The following is an 18,514-nucleotide window of genomic DNA, read 5'->3' as shown; positions in this document are numbered from 1 at the left end:
TTAGTCTGTTCCTGCTAAAACCAGTTGTTGCTCTTGTGATTGCATGCCTCTTTGCTCTGAGTAGCATGAAAAGTCCCCCTATGAAGCCCCTCTGAAGTGTGTGGTGAGGTTAGGAGGTGTGTTTGAGCCAGAGTTTCGAATATTCTAGTTAGGTGTTAATATATCTACTACCGTCTCTCAGGAAATGTATTTTTTACATGTTGTTCTGTCTTATTTGAAAGTGTATCCTGTCACTCACAACCAACTACTCTTAAATACTTTAGATAAAGCTGATTCAACTATTTTAAAAACACGTTCAAATCCCACTTGGGCAATGAATGGGGGTCTAACATCTATTTATTTATATTACAGATGAATATCTGAGATGATACAAGTTTATACTGTAGGTTATCACATGAAGTAAAATGTGATTCATGCTTTCTTACCTGATAGTTGACTGAATTACACCAAAGCATTTTGAGGTTGGTAATAACATGAAATGAAATATTTCTACATTTGTTAATAAAAAAAAAAAAAATCTGACTATAAATGTTTAAGATTTAAGAAAATTACATGAACTACATTATTGTCTGTTCAAACAGGGATGGAAAAATGCCAGCTAATGTGACTATGTTGCTGGCTGTGCTGGGGTACTAACTAACCACGAAGTTCATCAAGGGTGCTGCAGGAAGTCACTCTCAAACTGCTGTTCACTTCAGAATGTAGAATCATGAGGCATCGATACTTGATCTCAGAATATAGGACATGCAGTTTTGCTATATATTATATAAAAATACTAGGTTGCTATATACTATATAGCCTATAAAGAAGTGAAAAAGAGGACACTAACAGAGTTTATTCAAATGCATTATTTAATGTTGTCTCAAATAAAGAGTTCTGTACATGTACAGTATTGACAGCTTGCTAATATAGCAAAGGCTTATTATTTTTAAATTACAAAGATCAACAATAAAAACTGTAAATCTATTTCCTTTTTATTTATTTATTTTTTTGGCAAAAAAACATTCCCTCAAACTAATTGGTCTTTGCAGAAGAATATGATGGCAGAAGAATATTCATATGCTTATTCAGATTATGGGACTAAACCCACCAATCTAAAGTATATGTGTACACTCAATCACTGTGCAGACTCTTGAAATTAAAGCGCCTCCTGTCTGTGAAATATTTTCACAGTATTGAAAACCCCTACTACTTAGAAGTTGTTCTGGGAGCTCACAATATCAGACAGAACGAGAAGAGCCAGCAGATATTCCAAATAGGGAAGCACATCCAACATCACAATTATATAAAAAATAACTTCACCTATGATATTATGTTACTAAAGGTATTCATGCTGCTCAGATTGTGCTTGTGCTCAGATTGTGCTATTTTTGTATTCTGGTATTCACTGATTGATATGTTACAGTTGAAGGCCAAAGCTGTGCGGAATAAGTTTGTGGATGTTATCGATCTACCTAAGAACATTGAAGATGTTCCCGCCCATGTGGAATGCTCCATTGCTGGCTGGGGTATGGAAAAACCCAGAGGAGAAGCATCAAGGGTTCTGCGGGAAGTCAGCCTCAAATTGCAGTTCAGCTTTGAATGTAAAAACAAGTGGAAGGACTATTTCAACTCTGAGAAAATGATCTGTAGTATCTCCGATGGGAAAAGGGCTTTCTGTCAGGTACTGAAAAGTCACTTAGATGATTAACAAAAAATTCACATAGTGGCAGAATACATTTAAGCCTTTCATCTGTTTCTTTCTAGGGTGATTCTGGCAGTCCTCTTTTTTGTGACTCTAAACTTCAAGGGATGGCTGCATACACATATCGTGGTAACTGTATATCCAAGAAGTATCCTGAGGTCTACATGAAAATATCTGCCTTCCTTCCGTGGATTAGGAGGAACATTAAGTGATTGAAACAGCATCGAATTTTTGGCTACTCCCTGCTGCCATTTCCAGTTTTGTTTTATTTTTGAACTTCATAAAAAAATAAACAAAAAAAAAAAATATATATAACTTTATTTGTCTGTATTGCCTCCTTGGTTGTTTTCAGGGAGGATGTGGGTCCACTAATATACTCTGTGATATACAGTAGCTTGCATACTGTATGAATAAAGTAAAAATAATCTTATCAGGCAGATCAAATCAGCTGTAGAACTTTGGTTCAAATGAAGCTACAGAACATTGTTCATTGTTTATGTTGAAAGATATAGATTGCTATACTATACATTCATTGCTTGGTCCTTCTAGGGCAGGGATGGGCAAACTCGGTCCTGGGGGGCCACAGCTCTGCAGAGTTTAGCTCCAACTCTGATAAACTCTCCTGTCTGTAGCTTTCTAATCCTGAAGACATTGATTAGCTGGTTCAGGTGTGTTTGATTAGGGTCCCAGATAGACAGCAAGCATCAAAATAATGTTAATGTGTCAATGTTAACTGTATTGAATCAACATCACTTTTGCTCTAGCAATTAATGTTGAATTTTCTTTTAAATTTCATCCATAAATCAATGGTGATGGCGTTGAGTCAATGTTACAATGTGATGTTGGTTCAACATCATGCTTGCACTCTCAGAAAATGAAACACAACAATTACAACTGACTTAAAGCCACACAGCCTGAAATCAAGTGCAAATAAAAGAAGACAATAAATCTCTCAAGATCTTAGCAGAAGGTTTTTTTTTTTGAGAGAGAGAGAGAGAATTAACAGAGGTTTAGTAGTTGATGTTTTAAAATGTTTGGTCACCATTGTTGTGATCAGTGTTTGCTTTAGTTGGATAGTTTGACTCTTGGATTTTATGCAAGTTTCTGATCTTTGTAACAGTGTTTACCAAAACATAATTTGTTGTTGAAGCATGTCACCATTGTTGAGATTCATATGCTGATTCTTGATGTCTGGATGTGTATCTGAAAATATTTTTCCTTTAATGTATTTTAAAAATTAAAATTCAGAATGTCTGATCTGTACGGTGGCCGAGAGAGCTCAACGCGCTGCAACTGAAGAAAACACATGCAAATAGAAAAAACACCCGCAAATTAAGAAAACATCTTCATCAGTTTCACAACACATGTGTGCTCCAAATACTCACAACACAACCAAATACAGAAACGCGCTGCAAAAGTTCACAACACAAACAAATACAGAAACGCGCTGCAAATAGGACAGAACACAACGGAAATGTTTCCGGGGAACCCAATAAGTGACGGACGGACGGCTGGGACGTGCTTATTGCTCGTGAGCTTTACCTATGCCCTACTCTCTTAAAAGGGCAGACGGCAGAGCCCTTGAATTGGGCACTTTGGAGGGAGCGGGGCACTTGTGTGCCATTATGTTGATGAAGGGAGCAACGAAAGACAACGTAATTTCCTCATTATTTTCACCTGGGATGTTCCCATGACAACGCAGCGCGTGTCCATCAGCTGAATAGCAGTTCTTACCAGAAATATAGTATTATTGCTGTTAACATAACTGTTGCAAATAAATATACATTTTATACTACAAAGTTTTTAAAATATGCGTTATATCTGTGTGTGAGTGTCTCAACTTTAAAACTTGCTGTCTCATATTTGGACCCTAGCTGCATTCTAACATTTCTTATGAAACTTATTTTAACATAACATGACAAAATGTGTACAATGTAACTGATGTATAGATTAATGTCTTTCCCTCATGTTCTTTTTCTCTATCTTTTTTTATTTATTTATTTATTTATTTATTTTAGTCTTCAGCTCATTGTTCTTTTTAGTATTCTTATGACATTGAACATATTGTAAATACATTTTGTATATTGTATACAAAGTTGTATGTCATAAACGTGTCATCTCTGTATGTTTTGCAAAAAAAAAAAATGAAATAATAATAAAAGTAGACAGCTGTAAGCACGTCCTAGCCGGGTCCGTCACTTATTGAGTTCCCCGGAAACATTTCCGTTGTGTTCTGTTCTATTTGCAGCGCGTTTCTGTATTTGGTTGTGTTGTGAGTATTTGGAGCACACGTGTTGTGAAACAGATGAAGATGTTTTCTTAATTTGCAGGTGTTTTTCTATTTGCATGTGTTTTCTTCAGTTGCAGCGCGTTGAGCTCTCTCGGCCACCGTAGGATCTGTGGCAAGGAACATCACATTGTAACATTGATTCAATATCATTACCATTGATTTATGTATGAAAAAAAAATATATATATATATCAACATTAATTGCTGGAACAAAAGAGATGTTGATTCAATACAGTTAACATTGACACATTGACATTGTTTTGATGGTTGCTATCTATCTGGGACCCTAATCAAACACACCTGAACCAGCTAATTAATGTCTTCAGGATTACTAGAAAGCTACAGACAGGAGAGTTTATCAGGGTTGGAGCTAAACTCTGCAGAGCTGTGGCCCCCCAGGACCGAGTTTGCCCATCCCTGTTCTAGGGTCATAGTGCTAGAGCCTATCTAAGTTTTTTAGGCCAGAGACTATACTATAGGCACCATTATATATTTTATAAGATGTTATGAAATTAAAATGTCCATAAAATTGATGTGAAGTACAAATGCCATTAGAAGGCCAGCAACAACCTTCAAAATAGGATTTATAATTAGAAATAACCCACTTTTTGTATGTTATAAACATGTTCTCTATTAAAAAGAGGGTTCTTTTCGACCTGTTTTGTTTGATTGTTTGTTTTTCAGCCAAAAACTTTTTGATGTCACACATTGATATTTTATGCTTGCCACAACCAACGTCCAGTCATTGACTATGAATAAAAATACTATGTACACAGTCAGTCAGTGTGGGATCACTATAAAGTTACACCAACACTATAATAAACCAACAAATAATCTGAACAAACATGAGATTTGGAATTAAGGTACTTTTTATTGTATTTCATTTCTAATAACAGTACACTTAATTGAGTAGAGTATTTTATTACTCTGTAACTCAAATTTGGTAATGATTCCTGAGTTGCTATTTTGTACACACATTTTGTGGTTTGAGGTAAGAGGGGGAGGAGATATAACTAGTGAGGCTAGTGGGTCTGAGTATATTATTGATAGCATATGCACACTAATGCTTTAACACAGGCTGTTGCAGTTGTACCATGGTTCTATACGCTGTTCTTCTTCTTCTTGGTATCTCTGTGGCTGGTAAGATATTATTCATTCCTTTCTTCCTGAATTCACATTGTGCATCCTTTTACAAGAGCATTTCTCCAACATTTCTAACCTTGAATATAATTTAAATGAAAAAACAATAATATCCTTAGAATGCAAATTGTAAAAAGTATATGTATATTCAATACCTCCTTAAATCGTCTGGTAATGGTGTGTTACTTCTGTTTTTGTCACAGGTGGGATGGAGAGTGGTATTATTGGTGGAAAAGAGGCTAAACCTCATTCCAGACCATACATGGCATCTGTTCAGCTTAAAAATAAACATCACACATGTGGAGGGATGCTGATCAAAGAGGATTATGTACTGACAGCGGCCCACTGTTTGAATGAGTATGTCCCAGGATGTGTGTGAAGGATTATTTATGATGCTTTTCAAAAGGTTATAGCCTCAAGACTTAGCTTATCTATCTGTCTCATCTATCTGTAATTCTGTGTTTTAGTTATTCAAGTGCTTCAAGGCTTACACAGTTTTTAATGTGTTCCCTTGCAGTGCCCTCTGTGGACAGGGCCACGTTGAGGTTGTTCTGGGAGCTCACAACATCAAGCAGGACGAGAAGAGCCAGCAGAGAATCAAAGTGTTAAAATGCATCCGACATCCTAGGTTTCAACCTGATAATGAGATTAACTACAGCTATGATATCATGTTACTAAAGGTATTTTCATCTTCACTCTGTGACTCTATATTATGCGCTTTGCTTGCACTCTTTAAATTATTTTCTGTTATTTGTAGCTGAAGAAAAAAAGAAAAAAGGGAAAAAGGGAAAAACTCTTCCTAAGAAAAAGGGAAAAACATCAGCTAATGTTAAATGCTCAATTGCTGGTTGGGGGTCTACAAACCCAAAAGTAATAGAGGGATCAAATGTGTTGCGGGAAGTCACTCTTACACTGCAGGAGAACTCAAAATGTGAAGAAATCTGGCAGCAATACTTCAACTCTGAGAGAATGATCTGTAGTGTTTCAGATGGGAAACATGGTTTTTGTCAGGTATTATATTATTATATTATGTTTTATATTATATTATATTATATTATATTATATTATATATGTTTTTCCTCTGTCCTTCTTCTTCATTAGGGTGATTCAGGAAGTCCTCTTATCTGCAAAAACAAACCACAAGGAATCGCTTCATATACCTATAATGGTAACTGTGTAAATAAAACATATCCTCAAGCTTATGTAAAAATCTCCTACTTGGTTAAAAAGTCTGCATATCTCTGTCTGCTAATTACCTGTTTCTGCTGCAACTGTCAAAACCCCATATGTTCAGCCAATTTGAGATTATTAATAAGGTGATAACACTTGATTTCTGATGTGAAGTATTTATTCTTTGACCATATAAAACCCCTTAAAATAAACTGCAATATTCATTAAGTCATCCGTTAAGATCACCAGATGTAGGAGATGACAACGAGAAGCTTATTTTAGTGGGATAAACAGAACAAACATTCATTCATCAGTAATAGTTAGTTATAATTTAAATATATTGTTATCTAAGACAGTCAGTTCAATAATGAAAAGTAGCCTGATTGCAGTATTGTGTACTTCACACTTTTACAGCTTTTGCTTAAAGTGCTTTTAAATGGGCAGAACAGAATAAAATACATTGCTTTCACTTAATAAAAAATACAATAAAAAATGATGTACTTGCCTTTTAATTTATTTAAATCTTGTCTCGGATATATGTGCCCTGCTGTTCTAACTATAATATGACTCCTTGTCTACTGGTTGTGCCAGCAGCACTTAAAACTGCTGTCATACTGTATTAAAAAAGCAAAACTGATTTAAACAATTTTTGCAACTTTCGTCCAGAGGGTGTTGCGTCTCAATTGCACAATCATTTAATGGTTAATAATTTGTTCGAGCCCCTTCTATCTGGGTTTAGGAAAATGCATAGCTCTGAAACAGCCTTGGTTAAAGTTGTCAATGACTTATTATCATATGCTCCAAAACTGTGGATTTCTCTCCCAGCTGACATCAGGTGTTGTAGTTTTGATTTCTGTTTTAGTGTTTTTAGTTTTCTGTGATCTGTTTTCCCCTGTCTTCTGTGTTTTTTGATCATATGTTTTCCTTTGTTCTGTTTTCCCGCCACTCCTTGGTTTCCATGGTTACCCTCATTAGTTCATTTGTATCACCTGGTTTCTCGTTAGTCTTGTCAGCTGTTTCTTGTTTCCTTGATCTGTTCTCCCTTGTATTTAAGCCCTGAGTTTTGCCTTGTTCAGTGTTGGTCAATGTTGTTATGTTAGGATATCTGTATCTGAGCACACGCTCCCTGGTTTTGTTTGTGTCTGCTTATTGAGAATTAAAACCTCGTAATAGATCTCCTTCGTGTTCATCTCCTTCTTCATCCACCCCTGAGAACCCTAACAGATTGACCGACCCAAAAAGAAGAAAGAGGATGGGGAGATTTATTGCGGGGTTCTTCGTCCCCAGAGCTCATAAGCTGGTGTCAAAGTGCAGACCTGGCTTTGAAGATGTTCGACCCAGCCTTCATGTCAGTCAGAAAAGCCATTGAATACACCAGTCCAGCCAAGCCTGCACTTCACGTTGGTCCAGTCGAGTCTGCACTTTACGCCGGTCCAGCCGAGCCTGCACTTCACGCCGGTCCAGCCGTGCCTGCACTTCACGCTGGTCCAGCCAAGCCCGCACTTCACGCCAGTGCAGCTGAGCCCGCACGTCACGTCAGAGCTGCCGAGACCAAAGCAGTATGCGCCGTGCCCGCCGTCGAGCTAGACTGAGAACATCACGCCTGCAGAGAGGTTCTTCTCGCTGGTTCCACCTGGCTTGAAGCTCCCTTCGCCGCTGGTTCTGTCCAGCTCGAAGCCCTCTTCACAGCTGGTCCCATCCAGCTCAGAGCCCTCTTCGCCGCTGGTCCCATCCAGCTCAGAGCCCTCTTCACCGCTGGATCCGCCCAGCTCACAGTCCTCTTCGCCGCTGGTTCCGCCCAGCTCACAGTCCTCTTCGCCGCTGGTTCCGCCCAGCTCATAGCCCTCTTCACCGCTGGTCCCGTCCAGCACAGAGCCTTCACCACTGGTCCCGTCCAGCACAGAGCCTTCACCGCTGGTCCCGTCCAGCACAGAACCTTCTTCACCGCTAGTCCCGTCCAGCACAGAACCTTCTTCACCACTGGTCCCGTCCAGCACAGAACCTTCTTCACCGCTGGTCCCGTCCAGCACAGAACCTTCTTCACCGCTGGTCCCGTCTAGCACAGAGTCCTCTTCACCGCTGGTCCCGTCCAGCATTAAGCCCTCACCGCTGGATCTGCCCAGCACCGAGCCCTCATCGCTGCCCAGCACCGAGCCCTCTCTGAGACCCGGGACTTTCCCCAAGTATTTTTTTTTGGGGGGGGGGCTACAGGCTACAGGCCTCCGTCCTGGCCACTTGAGGGGCCACGGCCACCCGAAGGGTCTTCACTGCCGTGGCCACCCGAAGGGTCTTCACCGCCGTGGCCACTCGAAGGGTCTTCACCGCCATGGCCACCCGAAGGGACTTCTCCGCCATGGCCGTCCAAAGGGTCTGCACCGCCATGGTCGCCCGAGGGGTCCGCACCGCCATGGTCGCCCGAGGGGTCGTCTCCGCCGTGGCCACGCCCTCAGTCTGCTCCGCCGTGTCCACGCCCTCAGTCTGCTCCGCCCTGGAGGCTTCCTGCCGTGTCTCCCCCGTCAGCCTCCAGGGCGCCCACCCTCCCACCCATTTTGTCTTTCTACGGCGCGAGGACGCGCCTACCGGGAGGGGGGAGTACTGTTGTAGTTTTGATTTCTGTTTTAGTGTTTTTAGTTTTCTGTGATCTGTTTTCCCCTGTCTTCTGTGTTTTTTGATCATATGTTTTCCTTTGTTCTGTTTTCCCGCCACTCCTTGGTTTCCATGGTTACCCTCAGTTCATTTGTATCACCTGGTTTCTCGTTAGTCTTGTCAGCTGTTTCTTGTTTCCTTGATCTGTTCTCCCTTGTATTTAAGCCCTGAGTTTTGCCTTGTTCAGTGTCGGTCAATGTTACGTTAGGATATCTGTATCTGAGCACACGCTCCCTGGTTTTGTTTGTGTCTGCTTATTGAGAATTAAAACCTCGTAATAGATCTCCGTGTTCATCTCCTTCATCCACCCCTGAGAACCCTAACATCAGGGAAGCAAAATCATTACATATTTTTAAAACTTGTCTTAAAATTATTTTAGATATATACTTGATTTGTTTTTCTATTGTGTTGTTTTTGGTTATCTGCCTTTTATTATATTTACAGTGTAATGTTTTTTTATTGTTGTGTTTGACTTTTTGTAAAGCTTTCATATAAAGTGCCATGAGAAAGTAACTTTTAACGGCGCTATATAAAATAAATGTATTTAATTTATAATTACTTTAACTGTGTGGGGTTTAGTGTGCAAGTGTGTGATTGTTTCATACTTTTTAAATTAGTCTGTTCCTGCTAAAACCAGTTGTTGCTCTTGTGATTGCATGCCTCTTTGCTCTGAGTAGCATGAAAAGTCCCCCTAAGAAGCCCCTCTGAAGTGTGTGGTGAGGTTAGGTGTGTTTGAGTTAGGTGTTAATATGTCTACCACCGTCTCTAAGGAAATGTATTTTTTACATGTTGTTCTGTCTTATTTGAAAGTGTATCCTGTCACTCACAACCAACTACTCTTAAATACTTTAGATAAAGCTGATTCAACTATTTTAAAAACACATTCAAATCCCACTTGGGCAATGAATGGGGGTCTAACATCTATTTATTTATATTACAGATGAATATTCGAGATGATACAAGTTTATACTGTAGGTTATCACATGAAGTAAAATGTGATTCATGCTTTCTTATCTGATAGTTGACTGAATTACACCAGCATTTTGAGGTTGGTAATAACATGAAATGAAATATTTCTACATTTGTTAATAAAAAAAATCAGACTATAAATGTTTAAGATTTAAGAAAATTACATGAACTACATTATTGTCTGTTCAAACAGGGATGGAAAAATGCCAGCTAATGTGACTATGTTGCTGGCTGTGCTGGGGTACTAACTAATACTAATACTTGATCTCAGAATATAGGAAATGCAGTGTTGCTATATTAAATACTAGGTTGCTATATACTATATAGCCTATAAAGAAGTGGAAAAGAGTTTATTCAAATGCATCTTTATTTAATGTTGTGTCAAGTAAAGAGTTCTGTACATGCAAAGTATTAACAGCTTGCTAATATAGCAAAGGCTTATTATTTTTAAATTAAAACGATCAACAATAAAAACTGTAAATCTATGATTTCTTTTATTCCTTTCAGATGATCCTAAAGATTAAGTAGAAATGGTTCATTTAGTAAAAAAAAAACCCTCTGCCATCTCACCTTAGATGATACTATAAACATAGAAGACCTTTTACCAAAGAAAACAAGGGTCCATGTCACCTCATTAGTACAAAGAGTAAACATGAGAAGGGGGAAAAATGGGATATTTCCAATTTAGGATTATTGTGAGGTTATCTCAGTCCTCCTATCCTCAAATTCCCAAATTATTGATTTCAAATTGCTATTGAACATAAAATATGAAAATACAGAAAATCTCAGAATATGAGATACATGTGAGTAAACTGGATGTTAATGTTATTTATTTACAAAAAAACATTCCCTCAAACTAATTGGTCTTTGCAGAAGAACATGATGGCAGAAGAATATTCATTATGCTTATTTAGATTATGAACAGGACTAAACCCACCAATCTAAAGTATATGTGTACACTCAATCACTGTGCAGACTCTTGAAATTAAAGCGCCTCCTGTCTGTGAAACTCTGCATCTAAGGAGAAAAAAGAGAAAACAATAGGTTGCTAATTATAAATTAATTACATCTACAATTTGATTTATAATCGTATAAGTAATTCTCTAAAACTACTGCAAAACAACATTATTTCAAATATGCTCATTTGTGGCTACACAATTGAAGTCACATGTAAACAAAGAAAAGCACACACTCACCTGGCTAGGGTCTCTTGTGAAGTATCTCTTCTCTATTACCTAAAAGAGACACAACGTATATACATGTTAATACATTGCACAGAGATATATCAGACATTTACTCACAAAATGACAGAGAATCATTAGGGTCAAAAAGGAAATACAGACTTTAGTTTAATTAAAGTTGCTACCTTGTCAAAAAAGCGGCTCAATTTAACAGCATTTGATGATCCGGCCGCAAGATACCGTGGATTTGTACAATCCTTAGAAGAAAAGCAGGAAAAAGCTCAGAATGCATAAAGGACAAGTTTTTTTTTTTTGGCTTAATATTATGTTAGTTTAGGTAAAAACATTATAACAGCACTAAAAGGCACACACAAGGTTAATCTCTTCCGCATTAAAGTCTTCAGACAGAAAGGCAGTGCGGGTCAGGACATCATTCCTCTTGTTTTCCGGGATCTGATCAAATTTGGTGCCAATTAGCAGGAGAGGAACTGAGTTCTCTGCAAACTGTTCTCTATCATAATCTCTGCAAGTGCAAAACATCAGAATTAACTTATTTCAGCATATCTAGGCAATTATAGACATAATCAAATATTCGCTCACTGTATTCTGATTTATTTACCACAAAATATAAGCATTGTATTTCAGCTGAAGAAATGCTTGATGCAATCACTCTAACAGAATCTGAAGTTAACCTTGACTTACCCATTTGATACAATGATGCCAGTTGGAGAGGAGTCTTTGCTCAGGGCCTCCAGTGACCAGCGGTACAGATTCTGGGAGGATTTCTTGTTGGTCAGATCATGAACTAAAATAATGCCTGCAGGAAAAAGACAAACACAGTGATTTAGCTTTAAAGAAATGTCATTGCAAATGTTCCAACATTTTTTTTTCTTTTTGTGCATATGAAAATACAACTTTTAATTTTTGAGTCTGATACTTAACCATTTACAGAATTGTAAAACACAGCTCTAGAGCTTTTAACACTGCTGGCACTGCCAACAGATCCTCCAACGTCCCAGAGTTCGGTGTAGTACGTCTTCTCTTCTGGAGTGCCTTCTCTGTAGTCATGTACCTGTGCAAAGAATCAAGACAGGTTTTGCTATGATAATGTCACAGTTAATTAATAATAATTACTGATAATTTTCACTGTACCCTGACGTCCACTGAGCAGCCTACAGTCCATGAAGGATTCCCCAAAACTTGATTCTGGCAAAGTAAATGTACAAGAGAGGACTTCCCTACTCCTGTCAACAGACATAAAATAACACTGATCAGAGGAGAGTGACATATCGAGGCTCACAAAGTATTTCTGTACAACATCTAAGTGGATGAAGTTCCTCGTGATAGATATTCTCTAATAATAATAAATAATAATACTAGTATTGCAGAAATCCAAGCTAATGTGGCAGGCTAATAACGTTACCTCCAGCTTGAGTCGAATATTATACAACACGCTTACATTTTAAATTTACATTCACATTATAGGTTACAGAAATTAAGGTCGATAGATTATTTAAATAATATTTATTACCAGAATCTCCCAAGACCAACACTTTCACCCTATCCAAAGATGCCATTTCTTTCCGGAAGTACACTGTGTAAACTCTCTGCACGTCTATGAAAACAAAATAAAAGTTGCGTGCAGAACGAAATAGTGATAATAAAATATAAGTATTTAAGTAAAGTATAAATTCAAATAAGTAAAGTTCCATCTTATATTTAGTGGTAGCTCTTGTGGTATATTCTGTATATATATTCCGAATTTATAATATAATGTAATACAATATAAACAATATAGTATATTTAATATAATATATTATAATACAATATAATGTCATGTAATATAATACAATATAATGTCATGTAATATAATATAATATAATATAATATAACATAACAACATAATATAATATAATATAATATAATATAATATAATATAATATAATATAATATAATATAATATAATATAATATAATATAATGAGTCTAATATAGTGAGTCTTCTTTCGATAGAACTTTTATAAAACTTCCTTTTTAAAAAGAGGCGGGACTTGTGGCAGAGCAGGAAGAGGTTTTTTGATAGACATCACAGAAAGCCGGTGTGTTTTATTGGACTTCTGAAAGAAACACAAGTACCCATGGCGGTTAGAGGAATGAAACTGTCGAGTGTGTGTTTTCTGCTTTTATATTTGATAGTGACAGTGCTGGCTGGGTAAGTGAATATCGTGTTATTTTCATTGTTTAGGTTCAGTGCATTATAAACTCACTAACGTTACTCTGGCTGGTACACATGTTTCACTGTGATTGGTCTACGCCACTGTTCATGCATCATGCTGATGAATCTCGCCATAAACTACTTTATATAACCTCGTTATTTATTGTAATTTAATGTTTATTTAAAGCCCGGAGTGTTTTTTTAAAATAGGACATTGTTTTATTTATTTTTATTTTTAAGTACCTACCGATAATTGCTGTAACAAGGCTGCAGCTTGTCATCGATGCCACATGTTTATATACATTTTAGAAATATCTGAATATCTTTTATTGTTCCTTGTCTGATTTCCTCGTCAATATGTACATGTTAAATAAATAGACATCCGTATCCATGTAAGTTAGCTGTATATGTTCATCAATAATTTGAATGTATGAACTGATGTAGCCTATGATTCAAAAGTTCTAAAATAATGTGTATTTTCAGGAGGGATTTCTACAAAATTTTGGGGGTTAGTAGATCAGCATCAATTAAAGATATTAAGAAAGCCTACAGAAAGCTGGCATTGCAGCTTCATCCAGACAGAAACCAAGATGACCCAAATGCCCAAGACAAATTTGCAGACCTTGGAGCTGCTTACGAGGTATGTCTGTTTATGCTAAGTCATTTCACGTGGGGCTTTTTATTCGTTTTGACCACGCTTCATATATTGAACAAAGACAGATTTACTCCGTTATAGATATTCAAATTGATGTGACTTAGTTTTCATGCAAATATTATGCGTGACTATAATACAAATATTTGAACTGGCTATGCTTTGTGTCACTAAAGCATCGTTAGACATATTTATTATTTCTGAACCAAACGTCAGTATAATGCCAGTGAATATGACCAGCATTATCGTTGTTGTTAGAAACGAACTGATGGAGCGATTTGATTGGTTGGAAGAAATGTGTGGCCGCCTCTGATTGGTTGAAATATCTGCTTATTGTCATTCATTTGATTTGTGACGTGGATTGCTAGTGTAGCTTGTACACATTGTAGGCTACAATATTACAAAGTTTAATTTTTACACAGTAAATTATTTATTGTTTAAAGGAAATTAGGCATTGGTCGACTTCATTGTAACATAAATAATATTGTAAAGGATTTTAAAAGTATACTTTTTCATTTATAAATAAATATTTTAAATATAACATGCAACAGTAATAATTAGACTTAAATATATTTATATATTAAATTTTGGAATTATGGATGATTAAATTAAGGATGAGTATAATATGATTATGATTGTACATCTGAGGTGTTTTTTCAGCAGGATGTTTAAAAGAAAGAAATTAGAAATTAATCCAGGGTTGCTTGCCTGGGCCAAAAACAACACAAAGCTACAAAACCACCCCAGCTATTTAAAATGTGGTGGCAAATTATCTGCTATCTAACATTTTGTATATTTCATAATATCTAATCATGGCTTTATACACTAAAGTGTCCTTTATGTTCTTCTGTTAAATAAAAATAATCTCATAAAGGTAGAACAACTACTTCAGGGGGCAAAATTAATTTCTGACATTGGCTATAAGTGAGTTAATGATGTTTTTCCAGGGTAAAAATACTATTTTCTTATGGTGCTTTTTAAACGCAGGTGCTCTCAGATGAGGAGAAAAGGAAACAGTATGATTCATATGGAGAGGAGGGGTTAAAGGAAGGCCATCAAAGTTCACATGGTGATATATTCTCCAGGTAAACAAGCCTACAATATTAAGATGGCACCCACCTACCTTAACATTTTCTTTAACAGTTAACTACTGATATTTTTGTGCATTTTCCATTAACATTGTTTGATTTGTCAAATATGAGATTTTCATGTATGATGCATAGTTGTTTATATAGTTTCAGAAGCATGTCTGTTTGAAACAAAAATGTTGTGACTGTAATGGCACATTCAATCTACACTGTGACTGCACTGATATTCATATGTTTTTTTTTTTGTTTTTTTTTAAGTTTCTTCGGCGACTTTGGGTTTATGTTCGGTGGAAATAGGCAGCCGGCCGGCCGGGATATTCCCAGGGGTAATGACATCGTCCTGGATCTTGAAGTAACCCTAGAAGAGGTGTATTCAGGGAATTTTGTGGAGGTGAGTTTCTTTCTTTTTTTCTTGATCCCTCTCCATTTCCTTCAGACCTTCTGTGTTCTTTTATAGGCTTTTGTTTGGCAGTGTACATAGTCACATGGTAATGTACAGTAATCTCCTTTTCCTTTTCCTTGTCTTTCCTGTGTTTCCTCTCTTCTTCAACACGTAGGTGGTACGAAACAAACCTGTAGCAAAAGAAGCGCCAGGCAAAAGGAAATGCAACTGCCGGCAGGAAATGAGAACCACACAGTTAGGACCGGGTCGCTTCCAGATGACACAGGAAGTAGTCTGTGATGAATGCCCCAATATCAAGTAAGTTTGCCCGATAATCACTCTCACTTTGACTCACCAAGACGGTTCATGATTTTCTATTAAATGCTGTATCATTGTTTCCAGGCTTGTGAATGAAGAGCGAACACTAGAGGTGGAGATCGAGCAGGGTGTGAGAGATGAGATGGAATACCCTTTCATTGGGGAAGGTATAGGAAATAATTCTACAGATAACTCAGTATAGTAACACTTAATTTTATGAATTGGCTAGATACTGCAACATGATTTAGCAAGTGTGTATCTGTTGTTTGACTGACCACAGGTGAACCGCACATTGATGGTGAGCCTGGAGATCTGCGATTCCGCATCAAAGTTTTGAAGTAAGAGTAAAGTAATATTATATTATTGTGATAAGAACAATTAATTGAACTCTTAATGTATGTTTAATATACTTTCAATGAATGTACCTGTTTGAAAGAGTGAGATTTTAAAATTGTGTTTCAGTTTATCACATTTAAATTTGTTCTTGTCCAGGCATCCTCTGTTTGAGCGCAGAGGTGACGACCTTTACACAAACGTCACCATCTCTCTGGTAGAGGCTCTGGTCGGTTTTGAGATGGACATCACTCATTTAGATGGCCACAAGGCACGTTTAATTTCCCAGATTTTACTTTCATCAGATTGACTTTTTTTTCTTTCCTTTTTTTTTTCTTGATTTATGGTTATGTTAGAATGTAAAATTTGGCCTGTACATATTTTATATGTATGTGTGTGTATATATATATATATATATATATATATATATATATATATATATGATTCTGAGTTTAAATTACTTTATTATCAAATTTAAAGTTACATTAGTTTTTTTCACGTCATGTACATGCATTAATGCACAGCAACTCATTCTGATGACATGCACCATTAAGGTGGATATCCAACATTTGATAACCAATGTGAACACAAAATAATGTGCATCCCCAATATCCTCCTGTTGTCATGTGTCGTTGTGTTTGCTGTATAAAATAAGGCTGTTCACAAACTCACAGAGACTCATCTTGTGGTCTTGTAGGTGCACATTGTGAGAGATAAAATCACTAAGCCAGGAGCGCGTATTTGGAAGAAGGGTGAGGGCCTACCAAATTTTGACAACAACAATATCCGCGGATCACTCATAGTCACCTTTGATGTAGATTTTCCAAAGGAGCAGCTTGATGACCAACAGAAAGATGGTGAGAGAACATCGAGAGAATATAAAAAATTTCCTCTTCTGTGTGACTACTGTGGTGTTTCTGGATGTTTTTATGCATTTGTGAGTTAATAAATTCAACAAATATATATTTTTTTCAGGTATAAGACAACTTCTGAAACAGTCACCATCTCAAAAGATTTATAATGGACTGCAGGGATACTGACAAACCAGCCAAGTAAATCAGGACTGATTGCCCTGTCCTTGTCTGCCCCACACACACACACACACACGTGCATTTTAAATGCACACTGAGGAACAAGCAATGGGTTTTTTTTTGTGATTGTTCTCAGGAAGGCTTGATGTTAATGTTTTTTATTTTCTTTTTATTATTATTTTCTCCTTCATTTAAGTTTTTTAAAAGCCTTGTTTTCTCATGGAATGTATTTTTTTAATTGGTTAAACATGCCACCCCCACCCCCAAGATTAGTTTTAATTTTAAAACTAATATAAAATTATTTGTTTTTCCTTACATATCCCGTTTCCTATTTGGATGAGTAGTTCAAGACATTTTCCATCAGTTTAAGTGTTGGACACTAACTTTCTGCTATGACCTGTCAACCACCATCCACTCATGGATCAGCATAATGTTTAGTGCCAGTTGACCTGAGACCTACAACAAAAACAGAAAGAGGACTGAAACTTCAAACCAGAGGACAATTTAAACACCTGCCTCAGCACTGTATGTCTTCAAGACCTTTTTCTTCAGGTGTTTTAAAAAAGAAACAATTATATGAATGTAAGTTCATTGAACTTTCTCAACTTAGACTCTTCAGTCTTTGGTCTGCTTGTTTTAAAGAACAGATTTATCACGGTTCTTGCAGTTGGTGTAGTTTTTGTGTTCATCAAGCTACAAATCTTGTGTGGGTGTGTGTGTGGGTGTGGGTCTGTATTCTCTGGGGCATTTACTTGGGTTTTGAAGTTCAAACAGAAGACCTCTTCAACTGTACAGTTCAGCTCTTTCCTGTGAATTTTTTATGTGACAGACTCACTTTCTTGTTTCTTTCACAACCCCTCCAGATGTTCAGCCCACTGGGTCTCTTTCTAGTTTGTCAATTTCCTTTGCAGTTTTGTGAACCGCACCAGACAAAACAGAACAACATTTTAGGATAACTTGTGCACAAGTGGGGAAAATATAATTTGTCATTTTCAAGTTGAAAATTAAAAGTTTCTAATTATTGTTAAAAACAATTTAAGTTATTAAAAAAATAATAACTTTATATGAAAACAGTATGTTTATTATGTAAGATTTCTATTTATGGCTTCACATTTTTACCTTGCTTAGCTGTATTTCCTTAAGATTAAGGGATTACAGTGAAAATTTACAGTATTTCATCGTCTGTTAGGTAGGCAGCAACTGACTTGACCAGTAGATGGAAGCAAATAATAATCTCCAGGATTAGTCTCTGAGTTTTTAGGATTGGTACTTTTATATAAACTATTTTACATATCAAGTTAAATATGCATTATAAATTAATGAAGGCTCTAGAAAAATAAGGGAATTTTCTATTTGTATGTATATGAGTAAAATTAACATTTTTGTTTTATTCTGTAAACTACTGACAAAATTTCCT

At 36.7% G+C, this 18,514-nt stretch overlaps 3 protein-coding genes and 1 pseudogene across 4 annotated transcripts; 3 read left to right on the top strand and 1 right to left on the bottom strand.

The window, feature by feature from the left end:
* The first annotated feature begins 1,170 nt into the window (after nt 1–1,170).
* Nucleotides 1,171–1,959, top strand: LOC311088017 (granzyme B(G,H)-like). Its single transcript, XM_084121635.1, has 3 exons — nt 1,171–1,324; nt 1,406–1,663; nt 1,747–1,959. Exons 1-3 carry the CDS (start codon nt 1,313–1,315, stop codon nt 1,894–1,896), a joined length of 420 nt encoding a protein of 139 aa, XP_083977761.1. The 5' UTR covers nt 1,171–1,312; the 3' UTR covers nt 1,897–1,959.
* Nucleotides 1,960–5,024: 3,065 nt separating this feature from the next.
* LOC311088675 (granzyme B-like) lies at nt 5,025–6,746 on the top strand (annotated as a pseudogene). Its single transcript, XR_014609619.1, has 5 exons — nt 5,025–5,113; nt 5,317–5,470; nt 5,631–5,793; nt 5,871–6,124; nt 6,215–6,746. The product of XR_014609619.1 is annotated as a granzyme B-like (transcript).
* Nucleotides 6,747–10,247: 3,501 nt separating this feature from the next.
* On the bottom strand, nt 10,248–12,687 carry rabl3 (RAB, member of RAS oncogene family-like 3). The gene is made up of 8 exons (XM_084122751.1): nt 12,611–12,687; nt 12,232–12,323; nt 12,022–12,151; nt 11,782–11,896; nt 11,452–11,602; nt 11,265–11,336; nt 11,095–11,133; nt 10,248–10,915 (listed from the first exon to the last, which is right to left on the bottom strand). The coding sequence occupies exons 1-8, from the start codon at nt 12,654–12,656 to the stop codon at nt 10,859–10,861; spliced, it is 702 nt and encodes a 233-aa protein (XP_083978877.1). The 5' UTR covers nt 12,657–12,687; the 3' UTR covers nt 10,248–10,858.
* A 433-nt stretch (nt 12,688–13,120) lies between these two features.
* Nucleotides 13,121–17,754, top strand: dnajb11 (DnaJ heat shock protein family (Hsp40) member B11). Its single transcript, XM_084123124.1, has 10 exons — nt 13,121–13,290; nt 13,777–13,933; nt 14,933–15,030; nt 15,292–15,424; nt 15,591–15,733; nt 15,818–15,900; nt 16,014–16,071; nt 16,226–16,337; nt 16,764–16,923; nt 17,042–17,754. Exons 1-10 carry the CDS (start codon nt 13,217–13,219, stop codon nt 17,104–17,106), a joined length of 1,083 nt encoding a protein of 360 aa, XP_083979250.1. The 5' UTR covers nt 13,121–13,216; the 3' UTR covers nt 17,107–17,754.
* Nucleotides 17,755–18,514: the final 760 nt, after the last annotated feature.

This window comes from Abramis brama (genome assembly GCF_963993115.1).
Source record: "Abramis brama genome assembly, chromosome: 8".
In the NCBI taxonomy this organism is placed as follows: Eukaryota; Metazoa; Chordata; class Actinopteri; order Cypriniformes; family Leuciscidae; genus Abramis; species Abramis brama.
Note: the sequence above shows the minus strand (reverse complement) of the source record. Positions and strands in the feature narration are given on the sequence as shown.

Bases quoted from the DNA above. Each gene is read 5' to 3' on its own strand.
- rabl3 (XM_084122751.1), bottom strand. From the start codon at position 12,656: ATGGCATCTTTGGATAGGGTGAAAGTGTTGGTCTTGGGAGATTCTG. The intron at 12,324-12,610 runs GTAATAAATATT...GTCTGTTGACAG, and splicing joins GTTGGTCTTGGGAGATTCTG to GAGTAGGGAAGTCCTCTCTT. The intron at 11,603-11,781 runs GTAAGTCAAGGT...TTGCACTTGCAG, and splicing joins GGCATCATTGTATCAAATGG to AGATTATGATAGAGAACAGT.
- LOC311088017 (XM_084121635.1), top strand. The intron at 1,664-1,746 runs GTACTGAAAAGT...GTTTCTTTCTAG, and splicing joins GGAAAAGGGCTTTCTGTCAG to GGTGATTCTGGCAGTCCTCT.
- dnajb11 (XM_084123124.1), top strand. From the start codon at position 13,217: ATGGCGGTTAGAGGAATGAAACTGTCGAGTGTGTGTTTTCTGCTTTTA. The intron at 15,901-16,013 runs GTATAGGAAATA...GACTGACCACAG, and splicing joins ATACCCTTTCATTGGGGAAG to GTGAACCGCACATTGATGGT. The intron at 16,072-16,225 runs GTAAGAGTAAAG...GTTCTTGTCCAG, and splicing joins TTCCGCATCAAAGTTTTGAA to GCATCCTCTGTTTGAGCGCA.